Here is a 14,600-nt window from a genome sequence, read left to right on the forward strand (position 1 = left end):
CTTTGCCGTTAAATGCTGGACGGGGGGTGGATCTAATCTGTTGACCACACAAACTGCAGGGACTGAAACCATTTCCACATTGCTTTCTTCACCGTTTCTCTATACTTAAGCCTATAATGGTGATGTACTCCTTCAACTCCTTTGCCACCTTCAAAAGCCACTTAACTGCAGAGGCTTTTTTTTCGGTTCTTCGTCATTGGACCTGCTGTTTACCACTGGTAAGTTCCCTGTCCAACCATCAACACCACACCTCAGCACAACACAAGGGTTTCAGTCAGCACAAGGGTCATTACCCCGGGTTTACATTGTGTCCTCAAATAGAACTTGGTATCCGTTTGTAATAGGAGAATAATCCCGTGTTATTTTAACTCAGGCTTTCAGTTGGTGTTCATAACCCATATTTCATGTGGTTCCTCCACTCTCTCGGCCCTAATTTGGTATAAACTCTCATAATCATGAGAGTTCATAATTAAAAAGGCATGAAATGTGTTGAGCAATAAACCGGTCACCTCGAAAATGTTGGTAATAAACCAACATTAAATGGAGTTTGGGATACCTCTTCAGACAGGGTTGTTAATTGTTTTACTTCTTAACGGCCAGGAATCATTACGATCAGATGCTTAGTATGTCCAGTTAACATAAATGCATTCACTCTTAAAATGGACAACAGAAGCTGCTAAGGTGGATCTTTTAAGCATTTCAAAATATAACTTATATCGGCAAACACAAAGGTTCTCACAGTAAACAGGTGCAGACTGCCGTAAAGGTGCAGATGAGGTGGGCGAGATCTCTGCGATCTCTGCGTCTGTGAAGTTAGCGTGGCACACAGAAGGATGTGCCAATAGTCTCACATACATTTTGCTCTAAGCAAGTACAGCGATTGTAGTGTATTTTAGCTTATAATGAACTAATATTTCCATAACTGAAATGATTTAAGAGTGGCTTAAACAATCTATACTAGATAGATTGGATACTAGAATAAATAATTTAATTTCGTATTTTTGGAGATTCATAATTATAATCTCATATAAACAAAAATACATTTGGTGGACATATTAATTGTGCAGCCGTAGATTTAGGGAGGCGGGTTAAAAATAGTGTGGTGCAGAAAGATTTCTGTAGGAATGAGAAGAATTCAGGATTACACCATTTCCCGGATGTGTTTATCCAGGGGAAGAGCTGTGTAAACACTTTCTATTTACAGAACCGTATCACATCTGCACTAAAGCCTGAGATGTGCCATACTGCCTCTATTATACTGTATGCTAAGAACTACACTAAGTTTCAGTACAAGAACAGTACAACTCCAGTAATAAAGGACTTTACGCTAATCCCTTATCACAGGATCAGTTGTATATATAGATAATGTATTTTATAACTGCATCATTACTGACATAAATACTTTCCTAAAACATTAAAAGACTGATCCAATGTCGTGCTTTGCTCGTATTATGAATGCCTGATGCTGTATTATTACAACATCATTATCCATGACCTTTTGTTTGCTTTGGTTTGAATCCTCTACCTTGTTGCATGTTATATGCTCTGTTACACTTCTTGTAATATTGTCAGTGAGGGGTCACCCTGCGAAAGGAGATGGAACATTTAAAAGAATTCCCAGTAAAACCATTTCAACTAAATCAGTTGAGTTAAATTCATTTTAGAATGTGTCAAGTATAAAGGACAAGAGCCCATTTGATTAATACAAAACCCAGATAAGTTACTGTTTACAAAAGGCTTCTTCAAAGAATAAAGGGGCGCGTTTGCCAAAAAAGTTCTCCTGCTATTCACAGGTCTTTCACCCTACAGGGTTTCCTGTCCTGATCAGCAGGGGCAGGCGGACCGTCTCATTACGGAAACCGCGGACGAAAATGAGAGCAAAATGAGGCCCATTACCACGCGGGCGTGACTAATATCCCTCTGCAGACCTCTCCACACCCGCTGGACGCACGCACGCTCATCACATGCACACACGCAGGCAAAGCTGCATGTCGATCAATAACGTCGCAGAGAAACCAAGGCGACGGGAAGTTGGTAATAAACTTTGGCTCTATTAAATTTCTGGTGGCTGTGGGGAGGGGGGGGGGGGTGTCTGGCACTTTGGTGCATGTGCATCTATAGGTCTGTGGGTCTGCGAGTCAGAGTGTGTGTTTGTGCGTGTGTTTGTGTGTATTTTCCTTAATCATCCATGATGTCATTAGCGCTAAATGCAACTCCGCCTAATTCCCTCCCACTAAAAGTCCTACCTTCTCTATTCCCTCCCTCACCATCGCTCTGCCGAAGCTTACATCATCTGAGCAGTTGAGTGATATTTCATCTCTCGCATGCGTATCAAATGTCCTGAAAAATATCCACTCTGCTCTTTTAATTCCTCAAATTCCCTGAGCAGATGCTGGACATCGTAATCTCAAACTTCTAACACACCATTAGTTTCGCTTTTACTCCAATCCTCTGCACTCAGTTTACCTCTACTTTTCTCACCTTTCGCCTTCCATACAGTCAGACCTTCACCTATATATATATATATATATATATATATATATATATATATATATATATATATATATGGCCCCCCTCTAACGATACCTTTCAATTTGTATTCATCAACCAGCCTTCGTGTTGTGGCTTAAATCCAGGTTTCCATACTATTTGAAAAAGATCTAAAACATAACCACGGGGGATGCGTAATGCCCAGCGGTGTCGTCGAGTGTTGTTTTTCATGTTCCACTCTCGTTGCCTCTATGCTCTATTTGCATCTTCATCTCTTGATTCCCCCAAACTTCCCCGTCTCCCTGTCCTCCTGTGTTTTACACACCCATTATTCTCTCCTCCAGTACTGATGGGGTCTGCTGCGTGATTTAAAGGCTGGCAGACGAAGGGAGGAGAAAGGGTGGAGAGGGTAGATGAAAAGGAGGATTGAGCGGAAATTGGGCTGTGCGACGTTTGAAGTACATGAAGGAGAAATATAAAATACACCTGGCCCATCCGGGGGGGGGGGGCAACCTCTGTACGCAGAAACAAAGGGGAGGCGGGGAGACGCAGGGGAGCAGAGAGGTGAGGGCTCGGCCGCAGGGGGAGACGGGTGGATGGAAAGGGAGGTGTGTGGGGTGGGGGGGGGGTCACTTTGGGTTTCCTTTCAGGATGGCTTTTATGGTGTAACTTCAAACACTGACCTCCCACAACCCGGCCCCTACACCCCCCCCCCAGCTTGCTTCATCCGTCCGTCCATCCGTCCCTCCCTCCTCTTTCTCACTATTGTGTATGACCAAGTGGACAGTAATTGGCTATTCTTTCATGAGGCTGATTTCAGCACTCTGTGCCCCCCCACAGGAAGAGGCCCCCTTTGCTGCCCCTTAGAAGTAAGTGCATTTGTGTGTATGAGTGTGTACGTTGTAAATATGCCAGACGATAGGTATCAGGTGGTTGAAAGGGCGGCTGCACCGGCTGCAGGCATTTCATTTCAAGCTGTGAGCGATCCAAATTGCAGCAGTTATTGTAGGGAATCTAATCCAGAAATTCAAGGATTTCCGAAATAGTCCCTGGACTGCAGGCGCAGGTTAAACAGGTACACCTTTGCTCATGAATAAAATATACATTAGATCTGCTGAAAGCTGTGGCGCAAACTGGGTGTCGGGGGAAAATGTAAATTCCTAAAAAGTCACTGGATATGTACAATCCTCTTGGTAATGATTTGTTTTTATTATGTGAAGATACCCAGGGGCACTTACCTTACTTATTCATAAAGTTAAATAAATGGAGCCCTTTAAAATGCTTCCCTTACTCTACTATCACTGTGCATGTTGATGGCGATATGTAAAAGCTGCTTTGCTGCTAGCTAATGCTAGCTAATGACTTCTGGCCCCTCAGTGGCTTATAGATCAGTGTGCGCTCATTAATGATGCAGGCGTGTGTGCAAGTGTGTGTGTCAATTACTCGGGGGATGAGGGAGGGGGGCGCGGGGATTAGCCGTCCCTTGAGAGAACTAATTGGCACTACACACACACGGGCACAACCATCTCTTGGGTATGTTTTATTGGGCAGGAAACAGTTTGAAATGACAGAATGAGGGAGAGAAAGAGCGATGCAACAAAGACTTCAAGGCCGGCTGGAGAGCCAGAACGTCGAGGCTAAATGGTGCCAGACAAACACAGACGCAGTCCTACACACACACACACACACACACACACACACCGGCCACACAGAAACATTGGAGGTGATGCCACGTACGCACGCTCTTAAAAGGTTAAGTGTATGCGTGACATAACTTCAGGTAAACACAGACTTAAGCAAGTACAGGGCAGTCTGTTCTCGTAGACACAAGACATAAACAGAATGGGGGGGAGGGGAAGGGGGGTAACTATGTTGTCAGATAAACAAAAACCTTTGATGATTCACAGGTAATTCAAATGAAGAAAACCCCAAATGGGCAGCAAGGCAGAAGAGACTCCCCAGAGTTAACGTAGACCAGCAGGAAGGTGGATAGACGCGGCTCCTACCTCTTTGTAGTTCACCTTGGGCTCGGCCCTCTTCCGCTTTCTGCCCTTCCCCTGAGGACTCCCACTGAGGAGAATCCATTTTCCAACCTGCGGGAGGGAGAATGCCGGTGAAGGCGGGAAAAGGGAGTTGAGGCGGAGAGCGAACTAAGTGGCAGGTTTTATGAGACGGACATTCGACGGGGACGAGGAGAAACGGCGACGGGAGAAGAAACCAGAAAGGTGAAACAATGAGAGAAAGGTTGATAGCAGAGAGTAAATATAAAAAGAGCTCAGACTCACTTTTCCACACACACACACACACACACACACACACACACACACACACACTAAACCTTTCAGCGCTCACTTGTCCTCCGCACACTCACACAAGCGTCCGGCTGAGACAAAGGGGTAATAGTGAAAGTATGTTGCGGTGACTCCGTACACCACAGCAGCACAGGTCTCCATTATACAGCCAGTCGCTATCAAGGCCAAACTCTATCTCTTCCGCTTCACTTTAGCTCAGAATAAATACCACAGTTTGTTTACAGATTGAGGTTTCCAAACCCTTAAACAGCACATGAAGTGGAGTCATTTCCCAAGATGCAAAGTCACTCCGTCATTCTTTGTGTTTCAAGGTCTTTATAATACATTTGAGGGATGTTGTCTTTTTCAATTTATTACAGTTTAACAGAGAGATGAATGGGAACAATGGGGACAAGCGATTAAGGACAACATGGGAGCGTAATGGGAAATCTGATAGAGAGCACAGAATGACACGCAACAGATGCACAGCGCCGTGTGCCGCACTTCACTCAGAGGCAGACGGAGGGAGAGCCTGATACGGGCAGCGAGCGAGCAAAAAACGAGGTTGATGGAGCAGAAGAGAGGCGGAGATAAGAGATGGAATCAAACATTGTGAAACAGAGCGTGTGAAACCATACAGAGAGCGGAGAAAAAAACTGAGGGGAGGGAAAGGGAACAATCGGAGGACCATCTCATCGAGACGTATCAGGGGCAACGTTTCAAATCTCGGAGCTGTCTGCCACTCCCCGAAGACCAGAAGAAGAGAGTGGAAAAGAGAGAAGAGAGGGAACGGGAGAGAAGGCTTACCTCTGCTTTGACTTCCTCCACCAGCCTCGCCTCCGACCACACGGCGTTCCTTTCATACAGCCACTGAACGACACAGAAGAAGGGGAGGCAGTGAGCCGGGGGCAAGTGATCGGGACAGAGTGGAATGCTCTGCCGAGAGAGAGGGGGAGAGAGAGAGAGGAGCAGGAAGGGGAGGGTGGGAGGAGGAGGAGGAGGAGGAGGGAGCCTGATCACTTGTTCCTCTGACGGAAACTCGCAAATTGACTCTGGAGGATGAGAGAAAGAAGGAGGACTGGAGGAGAAGAAAAATAAGAAGAGGAGGAGGAGGAGAGTAGCAATTTAAGGATGGACGGTCACCTCAGTCCTCCTCACACGCAGTCCACTCCCCGATCAGACGACACAAACACACACACACACACACACACACACACACACGCATCTGAAGAGCCGTGCGTGCAAACACACACACGCATGCACCGAGAGCAGCAAGAAGGCGCAACACGGAGCACTTACTCTCTAACCTTATCAAGGCTTTCAGCAGAGCCACTGCTCGAGTGACGTGAATCACCTATCGGAGAGATGATGGTGAGAGTTGTGTGTGGGTGGGTGTGCGTTTGTTGGGGTGGGGGGGGGGGGGGGAGAAAAAGGACGCGGTCGGGAGACACACATACGAGAGACAGGGTTTGAATGGAAGCAAGGGGTTTGTCTCACACACACACACACACACACACACACACACACACACACACACACACACACACGAGAGACAGCATTATTGCTACACAATCTCGGCTAGACACTCCACATACGTTCCCACGCACACCCATGCAGCGATTCAATGCATTGCGCTCAGCGTTACCATAGCCACACACAGCCCTCAATAACAGCATGCCTGAGTACTCGCCTCGGAGTATTATACAGGTACTCTGGCAGAAATAGCATGAAGGTGTGTGTCAAAGTCAAGGAGGGAGGGAGGTGCTGTTGGACGCACAGAGGTACGGAGAAGGGGAGGTGTTGTGTGCTGGGTCAAATGTAGTGAGTGCTGAAGCAGTAAATTGCCATTGTGTAACCGGATACCGCACATTGGTCTTTTGCTGCCTCGATCCCCACCACCATTCTCTGTCTACCAAAAACGTCTGTGTAGGGAATCAACATCAGATTGGGTGTTGCACCTCTTGCTCGTGAACATGCATGAGAAGTGGGCCCATCATCTTCGTAATTATGTAGGCTATTCTTCAAAATATAATAGATGTAGATATAGCTGTGAATAAAACATAAGGAATGAACTGGTATTAATACTAAAGAAGTAACCCTTTCAATAGTACCTTCATTTATTAATTAATTTTTCTAATAAAAAAGCACCTAAATCTAAGGCATAACCTATGCTATTCAAATGTGTGAAATGGGGGCTTCCTGTTTCAAGGTGAAATTGTATTTCTGCCTGGAGAACGTTAAAAGTGTCTAAAGTTGTTAACTATATTAAAACATTATACAATTATGCCACAAAAAAAGATGTGATTGATAAGCCAGGCAGAAAAAGAAAACTATAAAAACGCTCATGTAATTCATAGGATTTGGCAGAAGGCATCAGCTGGTGAATCAAGGGTACCCTTTATTTACAACAAAGTCTCAGCCTAGATCCATCGTCCCAAAGGGAATGCTTGCTCAACTAAACTCTGAGGTCTAAAATAGGTCGGCACTGGCCTTCCCATTCCACATCTCTTACAGTGAATGTCATTGTTTATTATTAGGCCAAACCATTTCCTGCCTTTCTCCAATTCAAGCATTGTCCAGCGTTGGCCAGGAGGCCGAGAGGAGAGAGGGAGAGACTTTAAAAATGCATTTGTGTCTCGCGTATATATAACGCACGAGCACTTGGTGCACTCAGTAAAAGGTTTCCATCGATCTGACTGATCTTATTAGCTGGTGACTGGCACATCAAACACAAGAAAAGCTTCTGCAAGAACACTCAAGCCGTCACCCAATCAGGTGTGAGAAAACAGTGGTCCCTTTACGCGGTTCGTCCCGCCCTCAGAGGCCCACAGAAAGGCTCCGGTTACATCATCACATAATCTAGAAGGTGAAGATTCCCAGACACAGAGTGCAGGAACACGAAAATGCACATTCACACCGTGGCGATTAAGATCAGTTGCTATGGCGATGGGAGCATCGAAGAAGCCGTTAAAGTGGATTAATTGTGGGAGCCTCGCAGGCCGACTATTTGTGACCGGGGGTCTTTCTCGATTAGCGGGCAGAGAAGCGCTGCTCACCTCGTCGAGATACAGTAACAGTCTGGAGACAGCGGGGATGATAACGATCCAACGCGACGGCGATAAAGTGAACCGCAGCGCTTTCAACAGCCAGTGACGCCTTACAGTTCATCATCATATCATTTTCAAAGCCGATTTGAAAAACTTTCCTCACGTTGAGCAACAAATACGCAATCATCATCATCATTGTCTACCATTTTCAAAACGCCTGCTGGCTGGTGGCCACACATCATTTAATTTGTAGTATTTATCTGCTGGAAGCGATCTTACTTCTAATATGAGACATAATTGCCATTATGAGAGCGTCATTACACAGCTATTTACGGCTGGTAAACAGTGAGACAAATGTTAGGCCACTCCTGTCTTTAAAGAGCAAATGCTGAGAGCAGAGTCCCCCCCCCGAATATAAAGAGGACCTGTCATTCAGCGGGTTTAAACTGGGACGCAACGTATACACCTACATCAAAATGTAGCCAAACTACATTGACGATGAAGTCAGTGTGGTTTTTGGAGTGTGGCTTTCATAGCGACTACAGGCAGAAGGCTGTAAACTGCTAAATAGTAAGAACAGACGGAGCGGAAGAAGAAAAAGAAAACTAAAAACAGAAGTCCCAATGCACTTTAAGGATCGACAAAGAGGAAAACCTACCGCAGCAATATGGGATTGGTCTGGATCTCTTTTAGTAAGTCAGGAAATAACGTAAGTGAGTAATTAAAGTTTAGACAAAGCTTTGCAATCAGCAAGTTCAAACCACAACTACAAACTATTCTCTATAGCCAGAAATCCACACAGGACCACACACTATAAAAGATATCCCCCTGTGCATGCATGTGCCAAGTATGAAAGGATTGACTTGAACACCTCATTACCTCATATGATAAAGAAACAATAAGTAGCAGGAACATGACTAGAGCAAATGCTTATTTTATAGATAAACGGATGATGCTGTGAGCTCAGCGGAAAATAAAAAGAAACATACTGACCAAAACTAATAATTGGTCCAAAATCAATAGCACTGAATGATACGGAGTTATTTTCTAATTATGCAATTATTGTGATATTTAATTGTACACATTACACTCAAGTGTAAAAGTTTGCTTTGAGACTTAATCGACTTAAGCGTTTAACATTTAACTTGATTATTAGACCTGTGAGTGTTTTGCTTTATCTGAAGATGTATAATAGACTTTAAGCAATATATGACATTGTTATATTAAAGTAAATATCAAAAGAAAGACTTGTCATACCTTTGGAATTCCCGGTCGATCGAGCCAGTCAGCATAAATAGCACCGAGGGTGAGGCCTTTTCTGGAACACAATGGCACAAGTGTTATTAGTATTATTCCTATTATTATAGCAATGACTGTTATTGCCCAAGACAACCTATGAGTACATGGCTCTGGAAAAAAACATAGTTGGGCACACGGTGGACATGAGAATTAGGGAAACACCTTAAACACAAAGAGGGGCACACCCGCTGCCCCACCCGAGGACAAGCTAACAAGCGTGTACAGACAATGCGTTGGGTTTATAAGTGTGAATTTATAGAGAGCGTGTGTGTGCACATTACGCTGTGAGTGCGGCGCAGGAGAGGCTCAAGTGGACGTTGTGCACGTGAAAAGAATATTCCATGGACAGAAAACCAATGGTGACAAAACTGGTTTGCAAAGTCAAATGTGTGCAAAGACACACACACACACACACACACACACACACACACACACACACACACACACACACACACACACACACACACACACCCAAAGCACTGTGCAAGGTGTGTTCAACGAGCATTAAGCAAGTATTCAACAGGGTGAGGAGTGACTATAGTCCAGTACAACGTCTATTCTTGAGAAAGTCTTTTGCCTTTCGACTCACAGGGTGAACTAAAAAAAAAATGATTGGTGGTTGCTTCAACACTTCATTGGAGACCACCTCGCCTTTGATTTGTAGTGCGTCAGGCCCGTCACAGAGGACTTTGAACTGGGTACTAGAAGAGCTACGGCACTCGGCACGTGGTGTCATCTGACGCATCAGCAGTCAGAGAGCATGAGGTGGGATTACACGGTGTTATGTGAGCATAGCTAGAGCAACAAAAGGTTAATACAGTTAATACGCCACATGGCCTATCAAATACTCTTCATAATAGGACTGGATAGAAATAAGCTTTATGTTGCACGAGAGCAGACAAGACGTGTATCTACCAGTTTTATTTAAGTTGATCTTTTTGGGGAATTATCCTTAGTGGGGATAGATGAGACAGAGCGACGGCGATGCCTGGAAAATAGTAGTTCCTTTTAGCATAAATCAATGAATTCATTTTTAAAATAATAAAGATTATGGCGGCAAATCCCTGTCAAAATTTGAGAGCGCAAATCAGGTTGATGCGCGCGCGTAAATCAACCATCCGCGAGCAAAAGTCTGTCTCGCGCGAGATATTTGCTCGCTCGCGGAACGTGACCTTCATTTTTCGCGAGGCTAATCTCTGCGAGCTGGACGCATCGGTCCGAATGTGCCGGCAATGATGGTAAATTATGGTTGTAGCTATAACTACGGTTACAGAGAGGTGTCGATTGTGTTTTGACAACGTTTTATCTCATAACTTTGACTTTCTATCCCCTTTCTTTAGTGCGGACATTGGCTTCTATAAGTGCTAATTGGTTTGTAACCAATTAGATGTAGAGACCATGGCGACTGGCCCCGCCCCCTTACTGTGAAAAAGAACAACAGCGAGCGCGTAGAAAACGCCTTCGAGCGCGAGAACAGATTGGCCTAGCGAGCGAGGAAGTTCACAGACTTTTGCTCCCACGAGACGGACCTGACTTGCGGTTTCGAATTTTGACAGTGATTTGCCGCCATAAAAGTTCCACATTTATTCGGGGAATGGGCAGGATACCCGACCCTGCACAAGTGAGTGTCTATTCTTATCCTGAACCTTTGAGCGGGTTGTTTACTGAAAGAGGCATCGGATCCAAATATTGACCGTCCCCAACTCCCCCGGTTTAATTCAATCAATCTGTGCTGGTCCAGCGGAACACTCAACATGACAGAAAAGGCAAAAATACAACATAAGGGCACTGAGGTAAATAAGGGTGAAAAGGGGATTGAAAAATAAAGTGAAAGACAGAAAGAGAAAGAGAGAGACGGGCGGGAGAAGAGGTTAATGAAGCAATCAAGGGAAATAGAGAAGTGAATGATTAAGAAAGCGCAAAGTGGGGGAGAGAAAATTAGAGAGGAGGAGAGCAGGAGGAGCAGTTATCCTCATTCACTTCAATTAATATGAGAGTGGATGAGACTTCTCTAACCAGATTTCTCAACAATGTTTCTTCAGCAGGACCAAGAAGAGGCCCAAATCAAAACATGCAGACATATTTGACATCAAATTCAGTGACAATTTCCATCTGTCGATTAAAAAAAAAAAATGGTAATACTAGATTTAAACAGAAAATGTATGAATAACAAATCTTTAATTTGTCTGGAACTGGACATCAGGCTAATGATACTTGAGCAAAGGCCAAAGTGATGTGAATGGGTCTAGACATTTTTTATTATTCATGAATTACACTGAAAGCATTATTCATAGCCACTTACGTACCTCTCCATGTTGGGAAATGTAACCAGCAGCATTTGCAGGAAATCCTGTCAGAAACGAAACAAAAAGACACGCCGAAAAGAAGGATTTTAGAGAGGTGCGAGAGACAGAAAGAAAGAAAGAGAAAGGCATAGCTGATCTTAAGTCTAGAGTGAAAGGTTAAACAGTGTTTATGTTACATCCATTATTTAGTGGGAAGACGCAGCCTGCCACTGGAGAAACAGGAGCCAGGTGGAGCACGTCACGTATCACACACACACGTATCACACACACACATACAAACACAGCGACGTCCAGGTGCGATCACTCAGCTTCGTGGCCCCAGCAGAATAAACATAATGTGTCTGAGCGTGCGGCCATCAACTCGAAACGCTGCCGTGAGAATTTAAAAACTATTGCAACACAGTGGCAATCAAGCTCACATCAGTCTCCCAATTAATTTATGGAAATAACATTGTGCCCCAGAGAGGGATCGTGTTTAAATAGTTCAAACCTGAGCTCAGTTTTTTATTAGCTCGAGTAGCTGCAAGTAAACAACAAAATTCAACTCAATTAATGTTTCCTATACTGCAGCCTCACCTGAGATAAAATGAGTTGCCCGTGGTATTTCTCCACAAACACTCGGATGAAGTCGATGAAATATTTCTCTCCCACTTGACTGGCCAAGAACCTGAGGAGGAAGTAACCCTGGACAAAGACAAATAAAGGAGGCCGAGCATGATCCGTCAAGGACAATACAGAGAAACGTTGCAGCTGCATCTATCGTCATTACAAATGCTTTTTGCAAGCACATCCAACAAAGACGGCGCCACCTAACAGGATCCCAACATTCATCCCACCTTGAGGTAGTGGACTTGCATGAAGGTTTTGTCCGGGTTGAGGGCATGTTTAACAGTGGAGGAGCCGGACTCGCCGACCTGACAAGTGCACTCCAGGTTCGGTCTGCAGGAGGACCAACAGAGCAGGTAAACAAAATGAGACAGAAAGATAAGACAGCTTAGCAAATGGGCACAGACGGGGGGGGGGGGGGGGGGGGAAGACATCCAAAACCCACAATATAAACAGGAAGGTGCACAGAAAACGACACGGGCAGAGAGCGGGATGGCTGGTGCTCTCAATCGCAAACACGTTGCCGAGTTGCCGTAGTCTGCCGGAGGCAGGGCGGGAAATCAAGCTGCAGATTTCTAATAGCGTGCTATACTGTTTATATGACCTCACGGCGCTGCGCTCTGACTGCCCATGATTCACTGAGCGGACATATAACACTTCCACAAAAAGCGCCCTGTCCACGGGCACAGGAGAGGCGCGCTCCAGCTTTTCCCTGTCACACAGATACTAATCATCCCTTCAACCTACATAAACACACATGACACCAATGAAAGGCAAACATCGTCCGCGCTGACGTGGGATGCTTTGCGATGATAGTTTCAGTTAGGTGGTATTGATCCGTCTGAGCAGATTAACTCAGTGTGCCAATAGGAAGGCCTTGAAGGATCACCCTCCTGCAGAGTCGATACGCCAGGCGCCTTGGCCCGCAAATCAATACACCCTTCATCACTGGCTAGCACTTTTCCACAGGGCCGCTCCATGACGGGGCCGGGCGCGCGCACGCGCACACACACACACACACACACACACACACACACACACACACACACACACACACACACACACACACACACACACACACACACACACACACACACACACACACACACACACACACACACACACACACACACACACACACACACACACACAGATTAGGGTGGAAGACAAAAACGGGAGGAGGAGAAAATGCAGACAGGAGAGTTTGGTTTGCTCAGTAGACTGAGGACACCGTCTACTTCCTGAAATGTCGGAATTCTACTCGTCTCACATGTGAGAAAAAAAATTTAATTTGGGAAAATCCATTTAGGAATCATCTTTGTAGTGATGCTCAGCGTCATATGGATTAACTGTCACATTTGTTTGTAAGACTCAGACGCAACCTGCCTGCGAAAATAGCACGTCTTAGTTGTTGAAAAATGACCCTTTTACATTTTCTCAGTGTATCATGGCCACATATCTCACCCCTTTTTTGTATCGTTTTTAAAACATGCTCTCTGTCCACTCTCCTCCCCGAAGAGCCCATGTCGGTCTGTTGCTGCTGATAAGATGAAATTACTTTTTTTTGGAGACAGCAGGACGTGCGGTATCCCTTGGAAATTGTGTGTGTGTGTGTTTAAATGTGTGTCAGGCAGAGAAGTACAGGGAGAGAGAGAGAGGGGCACCGGGGCAACAGAATAAAAACAATGACAGAACAAGAAAACGTGCCGCTTTCCGGTGTCACAGATACTGGCGGCACAGCGCTGCGAGGAAAGATGTTGATCCATTGCTGCCGTGCTAGACAAAGGAACTCCACCCTTCCCGCTGTCCAGAACAGGCATGTTTGGATGTATAAAGCTCTGGCTTTTGCCACCTTTCTTTGTCTGAGATGATTTACTACAGCTTTAAGAGTCGCCGCTGCTCGCTGCCTTGGAGAATCCCACAATGGCTCAATGTATTGCAGAATAAACGGGGCTCTTATCTGGCTCGTAGGCCCTGTGTGCGAGGGGTTAGGTGTTTGTCTGTGTATGTGTGGAGTGAATGTGTGTGTGTGGTGGGAGGGACATGCATACACACGGGTGTGCCTGAGAGAGAAAGGAAAAAGCAGGGGGGAAATGAGGAGCCATTACTGACAGAACTTGATGTAAAACGTACGCGCACATACACGATCCGTGAGCCATATCCAGACAAATTACAATAGGGCGACTGTGGAACTGGATAAGGTGGAGCAGAGCTCCCAGCAGCCCGGTGAATCAGCGGGGAGAATGGTGTCTGGCCCAGGCTGCCCTAAATAGAACTCATCTGAAATGGACAGATAAACAGTGGCCACTGGGGCCCCTGCTAGATCAGGTGTCCAGCGTGACCCACTGAACTTGCAAAAGCACAATCTTCCATTCAGCCCTCGTGTGTGTGCTCTCATGTGTGTGTGTTGAGCGTATCACTCTGTACATCCTTTTGCTCTCCCGTTCCCTTCATCAGTACCGCTCTGACATTTCTCTCTGTGTGCACTGTGTGTTTACTCGTATTATGTTTTCCCAGAGCTGAAATGTTAAGCGGTGGAGCCACATCGAGAACTGGACAAA

General features: G+C 45.4%; 1 protein-coding gene across 18 annotated transcripts in view; it reads right to left on the minus strand.

Moving 5' to 3' along the window:
* Positions 1-14,600, minus strand: part of aopep (aminopeptidase O (putative)) — a 59,259-nt gene that overhangs the window by 22,324 nt on the left and 22,335 nt on the right. For 10 of the 18 annotated variants that reach the window (XM_078087365.1, XM_078087364.1, XM_078087360.1 and 7 more), the window contains 6 exons: positions 12,270-12,372; positions 12,010-12,117; positions 11,434-11,477; positions 9,086-9,146; positions 5,589-5,651; positions 4,497-4,583 (listed from right to left, as the gene is read on the minus strand). In XM_078087365.1, the coding sequence (XP_077943491.1) occupies positions 4,497-4,583; positions 5,589-5,651; positions 9,086-9,146; positions 11,434-11,477; positions 12,010-12,117; positions 12,270-12,372 (466 nt within the window). Of the gene's footprint in view, positions 1-4,496; positions 4,584-5,588; positions 5,718-6,080; positions 6,136-9,085; positions 9,147-11,433; positions 11,478-12,009; positions 12,118-12,269; positions 12,373-14,600 lie in introns of those variants that run through there. The other 8 variants (XM_078087362.1, XM_078087361.1, XM_078087358.1 and 5 more) reach the window with 2 other exon arrangements.

The sequence above is a fragment of the Gasterosteus aculeatus genome, chromosome 13 (assembly GCF_964276395.1).
Source record: "Gasterosteus aculeatus chromosome 13, fGasAcu3.hap1.1, whole genome shotgun sequence".
NCBI classification, from domain to species: domain Eukaryota; kingdom Metazoa; phylum Chordata; class Actinopteri; order Perciformes; family Gasterosteidae; genus Gasterosteus; species Gasterosteus aculeatus.